The sequence below is a fragment of the Colossoma macropomum genome, unplaced genomic scaffold (genome assembly GCF_904425465.1).
Source record: "Colossoma macropomum unplaced genomic scaffold, Colossoma_macropomum, whole genome shotgun sequence".
Taxonomy (NCBI): Eukaryota; Metazoa; Chordata; class Actinopteri; order Characiformes; family Serrasalmidae; genus Colossoma; species Colossoma macropomum.
In genome coordinates this window covers 26,815,295-26,829,604 of record NW_023494802.1, presented here as the reverse complement: position 1 = coordinate 26,829,604, position 14,310 = coordinate 26,815,295, and the positions used below count along the sequence as shown (strand labels likewise).

Sequence of the window (14,310 nt, the reverse complement as noted above, 5' to 3'; positions counted from 1 at the left end):
TCTTTAAAATTACTGCACTCAGTTTAAACAGCATTTTCAAAATGTGGCACTTTAAAATGTATCTGTTCAGCATATCAAACCTCAGAGCTATACTCCCTATATCCTATATTAACCGGGCTGTATCAAAGTTACCATTACATTTGAAGGAAAAGGACAGGAGTTAATGGATGGATCAGCTTAAGAAGTCTAGATCTGAAATGGGCTTGTCTTGGGAAGAAAAAAAACAGGAAGACTACGAACAGCCTGAAGCAGGATGCTTTTCAGTATTTCCTGATGTCACTAGAATATGACATGACTTTTGTGCGCAAGGGAGTTCTCCACATGATAAAATCCATGTGCTAGTGCTTTTCTGATGACTATATATATATATATATATATACATATATACATATATATATATATATATATATATATATATATATATATATATATATATATTCACACACACAGTGGGAATTCCCGCAGTGCTTGCCTAACTAACGCTCTCTGACACATTAATTCCATGTCAATCATGTCACTCTTTTTATAATTCCTTCCTCTTTCCTATTTCTGATGTGCATTCATTTTTTTATATCTCCTGATCTCAGTGTGCACATGACTAGCTGAGATCAAAGTGAAGCTTCAAAGCTTGAGCAGGAAACTGAAACTAAGGGGGCCTCTCTCTCTCTCTTTCCTTCCTTCTCTCTCACTCTTTCTCTCTCATTTCTATGCTCCTCAAACACTCGATAAAAGATAGCCGAGCAATAAAGCAGCCACTCTTTCTTCACCTTTCTTTCCCATTCATTTCATCCTCTCTTTACTTTATCAGTCTCTCCTGTATCTTCATCTGTCTCAGACGGAGTCAATTTGCCGAAGCAAGGAGCAAAGAACGCTGAAGAACAAAGAACAAGACAAACTAGAAAAGTCTGGTTATGAGGTGTTTCTCAGATCAATAGCTCAACATTTCAGCTGTGAAGCAGAGTCTGGTTTTAGTTATCTTAAGAAATAATCTCATTCTATACACTGTTGATACCGATTTCTGTATTTTATAGTACATGACTATACGGTGCTGCCAAGCATGTAAAAAAAGGTCAGTCTCCAAGCCACATTAGTTTTTGCGGTTTGTGAGAAGGCTTCCAAAGCGGTGCACTGTGAACTCCCACTGCTGGTAACCTTTAATAACCTTGTCTACTGCGGTTAGGATGATCATCAAAAACAGCCCCACCTGACATCATGCATTAAAAATGAAAGCTGTTCATGCTTGCTGTTGACATATTTCGTGTCGGAGAAGGGAAGAAAAAAAAAAAAACATGCAGCCAAGCTATCACGACTCCAGTCACCAAAAGTATTTTACAAATTACATCTTGCCGTGTTCTCGTACCGGTTCTTGACTGCAGGAAGAAAGTAGCAAAGCAGCAGTTTCAGCTACTTTCTGTCTTTTCTGGTTCTTTTCCCCCTGTCAGTGCCACCCTGCGTCCTCACTGTTCAAGTTTGAAGGTTGTTGGTTCCCTTAATAAAGCAATAACCGTTTCAGACATGTCCATGAATTTTGACTGAGCTTTTGGCACTTAATCAGGATGCGCCCACTTTTTAGGGTGGTAGTGTGTAGATGTAAGTTTAGCGGTGGTCCTCGGCCAGCAACATGCACCGCTCGCACGATCCCTTGGCACTTGAAAATATGAGCGGATGGGAATGAAGACATTATCTTTTCCTTTATGAGGTACTTTATAATGCATGCAAAATACACACAACATTGGACCATACGGAAGAAGTAATACTGCCTGGTATGTAGCACTGATCCTGAATCAGTTACTCCAGTTAACTTTACTAGCTGAGCAAAAGGGCAATCTCATTGCTACTGTCCAATCACTAAAAACCATGTAAGTAAAGAGCATTGAAATCAGTTTTTTCAGTACATTTTGGCAAGATAATCAAGGATGAGGACGGGAGTTTGAGGGACTTCAGAGCATTAGAGAGCATTACATGCCCTCTTGTGGCTGAGATCAGTTCAACTGATCCCTTTTTCCAAAACAAATAAATCAAAGGACACAATAGTGGAACAGTTTTGTACATTCACAAACGCTTACATGTAGAAAACAGGACAAAGACAGAGACTGCAAGAGGAGAAGTCTATGAGGCTGGTCTGACAGCGTTTTCCACACTGCAGTCCTGGCAATCATGAGACACATGCTGGACATACTTTGACTCGTCGTCGTTAAGAGGTCAGTTAGCGCTCTAAAAATACAGATGATTCTTCAAAAGATCTCGCAGGATCCTGAAGAGTTTCTCCGAGTTCATTTCCTTTGTATGATAAAGGTTCATGCACAGGGGTGGGTTACAGCCTCTGTTTTTGGAAAGACAAAATGTGGAAATGTCTAGTCATCATCACATTAGCCAGCGAGGAGGACTACAAATGTCTCTACGGCATTAACATTTCGGAGGCACACTGCAACAGAAGGGAATTAAAGGAACATGACTTGCGTATAAAAATAAAAATTTAGAAGTAAAAGCCATCAGCTGGATTTAAATTGAGGCATTTGCACATCTGGCTCTCTTTTCCATTCTTTTTTACACACCACCAGTTACACAAAGTTGATTAGGAGAAGCAGCTGTAGTTGTAGTTTCCTCAAGATATCCCAAACTCTTTCCAAAGCCAAGCACATAAAAAAAGGAGACAAAAAAAAAAATAAATAAAATAAAAAATGCAGGTTGCCTCAGAAAGCTGCTGGGGCCAGCATATATTCTTTTTTTTAGCAACTTAAAATATATACTTTCATTCCTCTTGCAGGGTGGAAGGCAAAAGTAGATGATCTTGCAGCTTACTGTCTTTTCCAGTGGTCTTGCTGAGGTAACCTTTTGACTTCAATAAAACAAAAATAACCAAGCTATCGCTGGCGAAAGGCCCCCAAAGCCAGCTGTGCCCCCTTTTTCCATTTGAGTCTCAGGACAAGGCTTTGGGTAAAGGTTTCGCGTCTGTGTTTGGGTCTGTGTTCCTTCGCTCCGTCTGGCCTGGCTGCTCTCAGCTCTCCAGGGACATGGCGCCGATGAGCTGGTCCACCTTATAGGCCAGCCTCTGCTTCTTGGCCTGCTCGTCCTGCTCCAGCGCCGCCGTGATCTGGGGACACAAATCAGGCACTCATTAATATCCAGCCCGTGTCCCATCTCAGCTCATCTCAGACAGACACTGGAGATCTGATTATGACGAGACAGCACTTAATCACCGATTTGAGGACAGATATCAACTATCACTCTAGACAGCAGACTGCCAAAGCACTGCCTCTGGGTTATAGAAGCCACAATGGGTGAATTTTTCATACGTTTAGCCTTTTTTAAACCTCTAAAAGTCATAGTTATTGCTGGCAATAGCATGGTGTAATTTTATAAAAATGTATTTCACTTATGTAGTTCAAAGTTTCAGAACGTTTGTATTGTCTGTTCAAAAGTTATTGTTGTGTGTACAGTCTTGTCTGACACAAAAAATAAACATCTTTTACATTAGCCGGGTTTATACTCAAGCTATTGGATTAAATTCAAGAGAACACTCTTGTCTGTGTTCCACATAGCTCTGTACAAGAGAATATCACTCTGCATCATTTCTGTAAAATTAATTTTACTTTTAAAAGATGTTTTGTACAATGGCTTGTAAAGGCTGTATGAAAAAGTGTGGGCACCCCTATTCAAATTATGTTTGCACATTTTAATGCACAATTATTGTTTTTTTGTTATGTGGGCTGTGCAAAAATGTTATAGCACATTTTATAATTTATGTTAAATATCCCCAGTTTAAAGTAAGTTAAATAAATAAATATAAATTATGCACTAAAATTTGCTAAAAAATGTCATCATAGTTTGTTCACTATAGAAGATGTTTTAACTTTTACTCAGAAAATCAACAAAACATATAATTCGACCAGAGGTTTAAATTTCTACATGTGGCTTATGTATGCATATGTATTTTACATCGTAAGAGCATGGAGATAGGATGCACTGGCTAACATATCCATCAGGAAATATCCATTAATTGCATTAAAAGCACCTATCTGGAAGTGATCGTGCTTTACACTGCTGTTTACTGGCTAATATCACCTTTATGTTTTTGTCTTTAGATATGAAGACTGATTTTAATTCCATTAAAGTCTTGCCCAAGGGCACAAGCAGATATATCCAGTCAGTCCTGGGATTTGAATCCGCAACTTTCCTGCCATTACGCTACCAACCCCTTACCTCTCCTACCACTTTGCTACCAGCGATTCTTTTTTACTGGCAAAAAAGCAAACATGCTAACTTTTATGTGAATTTTGATGAATTCATTTGATACTTGCCATTTCCATCAGTCCATTTTTATTTAATATTTAAAAAAAATAAAAGAGATGGCTATTGTTGCTATCGTTTTTGTCCTTTCTTAACAAACAGAAAAGGCAAAAAGTGATCTAACTTGCTGATACAGTGTGTAAATGGAAATGTACATAATTACATTTAAACAAAATGACAGTAAACTCTAGACTGCCAAGTGCAGAATTTTCACCATAACTTCAGTATTGGTTGAGCCCTTGATTTGGTGTTAAGGATTATTGGAGGAGGAAGTTCTTGTTATTTAAAACTGCTACAGTATTGTATGCTGGAATTCATAGGTTACATAATGTGAATAGGCCAGTATCACCTGCTACCAGGAAGAGAGCACAATGTCTTTAAACACAGCAGAGTTATCATATTGAATGCATGGCACTGATGGAAATGCTGACACATGGTAGCCGCTGGTCACTGCTGGATGACCTGAGACTTTACAGCATTAATATAACATTAAGGGAGAAATGTCATTGTCTCTGTCTTGCCAAGAGATCAAGAGAAACTCCCACAGTGCCATTTGTCTGTTTCATCTGTCCATTCTGTCCCTAGTGGAGTTGAGTATATGGAGGCACGGCAGGAGGGAAAGGGGGTGGGGGGCTTTGACAGGGTCTCCTCTCTCTCCAGGCTGTGTCAGAGTAACACCGGGGGAAGTGACATCGCGACTGGGGCCCGTCGCTCATTTGCATATCAAAGAGGAGGAATAATAGGAAACTGACTCATCACAAGAACTTTCACTGAGCCAAGACGGAACTCATACTGAGGCTGCTTTTACCGGAAGCCTTTAAATTGGGGGACGTTTGACTGCTACACTGGGCTAACATGGATCCATGTAGTGTGGAGGCAGCTTTTCTCATCAGTAACTTGCACTAGAGTGAGGCCTAGAGGGAGACCTACAGAAGGACTCCTAACAAACATTCAGACCTGCTAGACCACCAAAACTGTCATCATCAGTCTTTAAGAAACAGGAGAAAATCATGTTCGAACCTTCATTCCGAACTTTAAGCTGTCAAAAAGGTATTATTGAGAAAAATCATTTTTCAAACAAAAAATGAGAAAATTTGCACTAGAACACCAAAACTGGCAATCTGGGAGAGTAATGTTAATGGACTGATGAGACTAAAATTGTAATTGCGGGTCCCTGGATCATGAGAAGCAGAAAACACAACCAACTTCTGCAACTGAATTGTTTACAAGAAAAATATCCCTGCAGATTTTTTTGAACAGTTGAAAGCAAGTGTCTCAAAAAAGAATACAAGCTGTAATAAGATCAAAAGGTGGACACACGAAACACTGAAAATTTTGATATTATATTTAGTTGTCTAGTCTAATAAATTTGTAGTTTCTGGTTTTGTCCTGATGGTTGTACTTAATGGTCATTTTGACAGGAAATGAAATAAAGCAAAAGGTGGTCTCTGACTTATATAAGTACTGCAATTATTATCGATAATAATAATACAAGAGACTAAGTTTTGAGTTTTGCTGTATCGCCAGGCCTAGTGGCCAGTCTAGAGGAGTGCGAGACCGCTCTAAGGTCAATGTGTGTGAGTGTCAAGGATTCTGCAGCTGTCTGATACCTCTCGGAGTGTTCCGCCCAGTGAGCAGTGTATTAAATACACAGCAGAAGCAATGAATCTTTTATGTCTGTGTTCACAGCTCCAGGCTGGCTGGGCTCCTGCACTGCACTCTTCTGTGTTCTCCCTGCTCCAGCACACCTGATTTAACTCATGAAGGGACTTGATGGCTGGCTGATCACTTGAATCAGGTGCATTAGGGCAGAGAAGCTGCTAAGCTGTGCAGTGCAGGGGTCCCTCAGGGCTAGGACTAGAGAAACACCCTTTTATTCCAGTGGAGCCAGAGATGTTCTGCATCACTAGCTAAGCCTAAAAGACACTAGCATTTTGAGCTACATGAAGGGCTTGTTACTTTTTCCCTTTCACACATATATTCAATCTAAATGGTCTTCAGTACTATAGGCTGGTACAGCTGCATAAAGCTGGTGGTCTTCTATGGCCCTAATTGCACTTGTTCTTAAAACCCGTTGGCAGAATATGGGCAGATGCTTCAGCACTTGCCCACTGGCTCCTAATAGAAATGTGTTTTGAGTCATTGAGTTTTTGGTCATTTTACTAAGTATAGGCAACACGACAGAGATTTGGAATGCTGTATTGTTCTTTTAATGTAGTTTTAATTTCCTTCACTAATTATCTTCATTAACCTTACATGCAAATTCTGAAGAAATAAGCTGAACCGAATGCACAGATCTATAAATAAATAATGAAATACTGTTGAAAAATCAGAAAAAAAAAATCCAAATCTCGAGTTTGAAAAAATGACTAAAAGATGTAGAGAGAATAGGACTCTAAACAAATGACCTGGTAGACTATCAAAACTGTCACCATCAGATAAACAGTATACAGTATAAGTAAAGCTTTCATCTTCGAGACAGGAGAAAATCAAGCTCCACTCTTGCTTCAGATCTGAAAAAATCCACAGGTGTTTCTGTCCATCCTTGAGTAGAAAACTCAATGCTATTTGTAGAAGCTGCCCAGAAGTACAAAAGCTGGTACAAAAAAACTTTCACATCAAACAAAGAAGCTGCTAGTGTTCTCAGAACAATGAACTGGCCACACAAGAATCTTTTCGGGATTGCTTGGATCGTGAGAAGCAAAAAACTGAAACAACTTTTAAGACTGAACTTTAGAGGTGTGGAAAAATATCCCTGAGGATTTCTTTGAAAAACTAAAAGCAATTCTCCCAAACAGAATCAGTAGTAATAAATGTTATCCAAACTTTATTTTTGGCTTTTTCACTTGCTTCTCATGAAGTCAGTGTCTTTTTTGTGTAGTGGACTAGCCAACAATAAGAGAAAAAAGACACATGTGCATGAGTGAAAGAGAGATAGAGCGAGAGAAACAGAAATAGAGAAATATACACCATGCTGGCAAAGTGGCGTCTCTAGGCTCTCAGGGCTCCTTTCAATGCAGCGTAATGTAAAGGTCAGGCTAATGGGTCCCCAGAGTAGAGCTGCCATTATGACTGGAACATCTCCATCGTGGGGCCCACTCTGCTCCACTTTGTGTAGGAGAGCCAGGTAGTGATCCGGCTGTGTGTAATCTTCCTCATCAGAGCCCTATTCATCCTCTCTCTTTACTCTCTTGCTCTCTCTGTATGTGTGGATGCATGCATGTGTATGTGTGTGTGTGTGTGTGTGTGTGTGTGTGTGTGTTTGCAGCAACTCACTTCTTCGCTGTACTTGCTGACGTAAGAGTAGATCTCATTCAGAGCACTCAGCATGTTGAACTCATTGGAGTGGAGCCGTGCCTGCTCGGCCAGGTACGCGTTCATGTCCTGGTCACTGATGGCCGGCAGCCTGCTAATGTCAGCGTAGTACCTGCAGACACAGTCAGAGGGCGATACTGTTCAGCACAGATAGCAGATATTTAGTAAATACAGCAAATCTATGTTAAATTTTAAAGTGTAAGTTTGATGTTACAGACATCCCTCCCCACCAACTTGTGGGTCCAATAGCTAATGGCAGGAATATCACATCTGTATTCATCAGCCTCTGCATCAGAAGATATGCTAGCAGTGAGGGGGATTCCCAATGGTTGTATGGCATACTTGCATAATTATAATGCTGGGCACTGGATTAAGACAACAATGATGGATGAAATAGAAAAAGGATACCAAATCTGACAGATACAACAATGTGCTACAGAATATCATGTTACATGACAAATAACATATTAAATGCTAGTTTTAGGCCTGAATTCTCCTTTAATATTCTTACCATTTATTGCAGATGTAACATCACTATGAGTTTTGTCATTGGATCTTATCTAAATTGTCACTGTGGAGCCATAAACAGCTATATACAAAAGTTCTGGAATAATCTTTACTACAACAAAAGAAGGTAACAAGTAGCTGCACTGTGCATCTCACCTCTCTACCCAGTTTTTGTAGTTAGGGATGTCTTTAGCATATAGCAGCTTGTTGGAGGGCGAATCTTTTCCCAGCCTGTGTTCTGAAGTGGAACACGAGTCCATGAATGTCTGGGCCACGACAGACAAGCAGGCATCAGTAATGCTGCTCTTGTGGATGTCAAACACAAATTGAGGATTCTTGATTACGTTCACCCAAAATCGCAATGGAAGGCTGAAAAAGAAAGACAAAATGATTACGACACTGCTACGCATGCATAAGGAGTCCTGCTTGTCAAGCATACTGTTGCAACAAAACCTTATCTTTAAAATGGTAAATTTGCAGAAGGGAAAATGTTCCTAGCATTGAATAAAATTGAAATCTTTCCAAGTAATTCTGGAACATTATAAAAGGCAGCATTTTCAAATACTGTAAAAAGAAAAACTACAAAAATGAAGATCCAAGGTTACAACTGTGACATTATAGTCACTCCTTATGTTAACTTGTGCTCAGGATGTTACCCTTGCTGTTGAAAACCTTGTAACATTTTTTTCATTTTAGTTAAGCTTTTACACTATTTCAAAAAGCTATCCCTTAGACCGTATGAACAATCCACAGAAAATGGACCAATATAAATAGCCAGTGGAAAGTACTTAAAATAAAATCTTGTTATATTAACATGCATTCAATTTAAGAACATTTTGTTCTTCTAATATAAAGTTGTTTTTTTACTGACAGTGACATTATCCTCAAGATGCAAATTAAGCATAATTGTAATCATGTATTTATTTAGGACCACCGTGCTTTAGCCTTACCAGTTGCTTTTCCATGTGTGGCGCACATCCATGTCGTGGATGCCATGCTTATCGGCCTGTTCATCCAGGAAATCAAACATGTATTTGATGGCTAAGGGCAAAGCACTGCCTCTGTGGACCGTGCTGAACAGAGTCTCGAACAGATCGTCGACAAACTTCTGCAGTGTACCCTAGGTTAGCAACAAAAGAGAGTGCCTTAGCATACATACACACCCAGAACCTTACTGAATACTCTATATGAAAGAAATAAGAAGTAGGAAAATACTAGCACATATACATTTCAAAAATACAAACTTAAAGCAGCTGAGTAAATATTTAGATAGATCACATAAGCTGAGCTGAAATGGCCTAACGTCTATAATCATATGCAGCACAAAGATACCTGACTCTGAGTGGACACTTCTACAGTTGAGCACAGGGGTAAGTGTTACCTTAGTAGCTAGCAGACGGGTGAGGTAGATCTCTGATACCATCTTGCTGCCTCGGTCGCCCTCCTTTTGGTCTCCGTGTTCATGGTTCTTGACCAAGTGCCACACCTTCACCCCACTCTCCAGGTCAGGAGTGATCATAGGGGCTCGCGAGCGCAGACTGTCTGGACTTCCAGTATAACGGAACGTCGAGTCTGAGGAGAGACCTCGCAGTTTATGCAAAAACACAACATTTATGGACAAACATAAGCACCCTTACATACACTTTCCACAACAGCCCTGGCTAAGATATTCTTTTTGCCTTTTAGTATCAACCACTTTGATGATTAAAGAGTAATCACACCCTAACGTCCTTTTTAAAAAATAATATATATTTCTTGTTAACATTTAATGCTGAACTCATTATTTAAGCAGTTTCATTCTCTTTCATAGCTTAATATTACTTAGTATTCATTTTCTTTCTACGGGTGAAAACATTCAGGTTAGAGCATTAGAAATTATGGGTTTTACACTCAAATAGTGCACTAAATGGTAGATGGGATGTGCAGCTTTGACTGAATATAAATGGCTCTCATTTAAACAAACAATGCGCTGTTTGTGTATAGTAGCCATTATATGATGACCTAAGTAGTACGCATTACATAGTAAGAAAGAATGCTATCTTATAGATCTCAGGTAGGAAATCAGGTAGGACACACCAATTAAACAGGGAGGAATGTAAAATGTACACATAATTACTACTGAAGAATATGATTGTTTTCTTAAGGGTAACTACAAATTTTAGCTGCTATAAAATGCTTATACATGTGAGGTACAGATTGGGTCATGCCAGCTGGTGGTGGTAAAAGTTATGTTTTCTAAGCATGTGTGACAATGGTGCGCATGCACCGTGCAAAGTAAGTAGGGTACGCAGATTGGGTAACAGTAGTCATTGCACTTTAGTTTCAAGTGGATGTTTAATGGTGTGAAAATAGCCATCAATGACCTACAACACAGATACAACCAACTGAAAAGCACTTTGTGAAAAGCACAAAGAACAAATGTAAGAGTTTGAGGTGGAAGGAATTTTTGAACAGTAGAGAAAGTTGTTTAAGCTCAACCTGTTCAGCAGACACTACTAAAAATTACATTACCAAGTAGGAAAATTACAAGATGCACATTTATGCATGAGTATCACCCAACTTTAATCTCTTCCCCTTTCAGTTAATTACAATTCATTCCATAACCAAAGCCTCCTGCTGGATAGCTGTATGAGAGTGGGTTAGTGTCATATAAGTGAAGAGCTGCAGAGATATAGCTGGAGAGCTGTGAGGGAAAGGGACAGAGATAGACACCTTTCCGTGTGAATGACATATTACACCAAATGGAAGAAAGGAGCAATTCACCTCTCTTGTTTTTTTTCATTAAATACACCAGTGACTGGTCTTCTTGTTCTCCCCCTTTCCTTCTTCCTTTTTTTGTTTTTCCTTCTCTCTCTAGAGGATTGGTCTCAGGCTGATTGCAATGAGCTGATTCTCTCCCCACTCTGATCATTAAAGCTTTATAATTGGCTCTTTCTGATGTATTGTGCTTCTGACGTGCTTTAAGAGCATGTCGTTCCATGTAATCAATGCATCTAAAGATTTCTAATAAGTTAAGCCATCAGACTCCGTCACACTGCTAGCAATTAGAGTTATGTCTTTTTACCTCATGGCAGAAAGCTCTCTGGGGAGAACAGATCAGTCTCTACATTTCCTGCTTGCTCGCTCGCTCTCTTTCTATCTCGCTCTTGTGCTTGCATTCTTCACTTGGCTTCAAAGAGTGCACAAGACAACAAAGCAAGGCAAATGGCCTCGGTGACACTGAGGTTTTAGTGAAATTCTGAGTGGATTGCAGCCACAGGACAGAGCTAAAAGGAAATGGATTTGGCGATGAGGGAAAGTGCATATGCGTCTGAATCTGCAAAGTCCAGCCTCTTTTCCACTTCTGAGCAACAGAGTGACTGCTAAAGTGTGTTTGTACATGTGTCCTTATTAGGACTGCATATTTCATTTGTTAATCATTATTGTGATATTGCAGAAGGCTACAATATGTAAATGCCCTAATCACAATGTTTATTTACATTGTGTCTGCTATGAGCAGAGCTAGGGACTTACGACAGACAACCTTATTGTGGTAAATGAGTAAAACCTTTTGTTTTCTACCTTACATCTATGACTTTGCCTGTCAGTTTGCTACACCACACACAGTCATTACTACAGGGCTATTCTCCTGCAGCTTGCAGCAGTGCCAGGTTTGATGCAGCTTCAAATAATAAGCCTTATAGTAAAGCCTTCAGTCTGATGGACAGAAAGAAGTGAAAAATGCAGTAAACACAGTGTTTAAAGGAAAAGGGCAAACCAACTTTAAATGGTTAGCTAGCATGTAGTCTGGATAGCAAGTATGCTAGCCACTGCAATATTTAATTTAGCTGAAGTTGGCTGGCAATCTAGCTGAAATTTCAGCAGGTTACAGATCAGATTTCTTTACAGCTTACTAAAAGTTCAGCTGCTTTAGCTATTATGCTAGCAAGCTACACAAAAAAACAGATTAATTAGGTGTTTTAGGTTGTTTTGCCTCTTTACTTTAAACACTGCATTTACTGCATGTAGCACTTCAGTTCTGTCCTTCAGATTATTTGAAGCCCTCCATGCTGAAAAAACAACTTAGACCAGCATACCAGTGCCCCAAAATACAATATATGCTGGTTTTGGTGATGGACCAGCTATGCTAGCCTCTGCTGTTTTTTTCTAGCAGGGCTATCAAACCGAACAAGTAGGGGTTTAGTAGGGTTTTAGTAGGGATTAAGTTTTAGTAGGGGTCTAGGATCTCTGAGCACCCCAACTCAGAGTTGCATGAAGCCAGCACCTCTGACCAACCACAGTTTCAGATAAGTGTTTCTGCAAGTGTTGTGATGAACCATGAAAAAGGTATTCACATAAACCAACAAAAGTAAATTATTTTGGTCAGAATAATGTAGGTCATTCTTTGACCATGGTACTTGGCACAAGTGATTAACCAGTGTGTTTTTACACAGTATTGCAATACTAGCATCTTGTCCGTAATCTGCTGCCCTAGTGTGTTTGTGCACATAATTAAGAGCGAAAGCTGTCCAACTCCATACAGATAGTGTATCTTTGCCTTCCTTCACTCCACTGGGTCTTGTGAGGAATGTGCTATTTTGGGCTGGGGGTGCTGGCATGCTAAATTGAGGCAAAATGGTAAGTGTTGAGCATTAAATTGATATGAATCAATCAGCAGGTGCCTCGTCGCAGCTGTGCCCACCGTGCCATGCTATGATTGATGGGCAGCAGGGCTGAGAGACCTGCTCTCTGTGCACCGTGCACGCACACACCGTAAAATTAAAAAAAGAGACAGCGCTCCGCTTTGCCTCCACATGGATATTTTATGACTTTCCTAAAATATTCAACAAGCCCTTTGTAATAAAACAAGTTGAAGTGCCCCCTTGCAACCATGAAAACTCTTAACTACTAATGCTTAAAAGGTTGCAGGGGATGTAATGGAGTGATGTGAGGAGCTAAATGAAGTGTGAGGCTCACAAATAATGGCTGGTTTTCAAAAAGCGTCAGGGTTTCTGGCGTGAAACATCGTTTAACAGGTGCTGATTGAGTTTCTAATCTGTCTGAATTTCTCCCCTTTTGAAATTTTCCCTTTTGTTACCTGCATTTTAAATGTCAGTCTGTTTGTAAATGATAAGGGAAGATAATTATGTTTGTTAAACTGCACCTAAGTGAGAAATTCATTCCAGGGCTTTGATTAACTCGGCTCTTTAATGTGGCTGCATGGTAGGACACATTTCACACTGATCCAGCCAGTTGAAGGTGGGTGACATATTCGCGTGAAGCTGGCAGTGTTGCTAAGTGACAATGCGCACCGGGCTCTAGCCAATCGGAGCTGCGGTATTTGGCTGTGCATCGTTTGCGGCTTTTGCCTGTGCGAAGTATCATTTGCAGCGCATAATTAGCAATCAGAGAATGGCCTGCAGCTCCGTGTTGGAAAACGAGAGAAGACCAGATGGGGAGCCCTGTGGCACTCCTTCAGAGCTGCGCTAAGGGAGGGCGCTAATGTGTATATGTGCCCATCACGGCTAGCGTCCAAAGTCAGCTGAGGAATCAGCATTACTAGGCTTTTTGGAAAATGCTAACACCTCTCTCTCTCGCTCCCTGCAGCCTCCCCAGGGCTTCCTCTGGGCTGTAAAGCAAACTGCAGCACACAGCTCACACACATGAGTAAACACTGTCACCAGAGCCATCACTTAAAGCTGTACAGAGGCAGGCACAGTTCATGTTACATACTCTTTATGAATGTGTTTTTCACAAGGATTTTAGTTTTGTCTGCATTTGTCTGCATTAATATATGCAGATGGCAAATCATCTTCAATCTATTTTATATAAATGTCAATCTTTCTCTTAGGATGGGATGTGGAGTAGCTTTGTCAATGGCTCCAAACACTCACCATATCTGCTTATGGATGTGCGGGAAATGCTTGCTGAGGGAGGAATGTTGTAGGAGGATGTCTGCTTCGGGACCAGCGCCACCACACAGCGATCTGAAACCTGAGGAGAGAGAGGGTGTTATTCATCATTATTTCATCAAAACCATCATACAGTGAGCCTGTTGCATACTGTATGCAATTTCAGCTACCAAATGAAGCATGAGATTCGTACAGAAAATAATAGAGCAAAACCTTCGATAAACGATATTGGAGATGCAAAGATAAGCTTCACAGTTTCACTTAGAGGTTGCAGCAGTCCCGTTAACCTAGAGTCGAAAGCCGTTTC

The 14,310-nt window shown here is 40.2% G+C and overlaps 1 protein-coding gene across 1 annotated transcript in view; it reads right to left on the bottom strand.

Moving 5' to 3' along the window:
• Nucleotides 1-445: 445 nt before the first annotated feature.
• The window catches only part of plxna2 (plexin A2), a 267,455-nt gene continuing 253,590 nt past the window's right edge, over nt 446-14,310 (bottom strand). Inside the window, exons 27-32 of the mRNA XM_036590910.1 lie at nt 13,986-14,085; nt 9,494-9,684; nt 9,063-9,232; nt 8,269-8,481; nt 7,567-7,717; nt 446-3,094 (exon numbers count right to left, since the gene is read on the bottom strand). Coding sequence (XP_036446803.1) covers nt 2,999-3,094; nt 7,567-7,717; nt 8,269-8,481; nt 9,063-9,232; nt 9,494-9,684; nt 13,986-14,085 — 921 coding nt within the window. The 3' untranslated portion in view covers nt 446-2,998. The remainder of the gene's footprint in view (nt 3,095-7,566; nt 7,718-8,268; nt 8,482-9,062; nt 9,233-9,493; nt 9,685-13,985; nt 14,086-14,310) is intronic.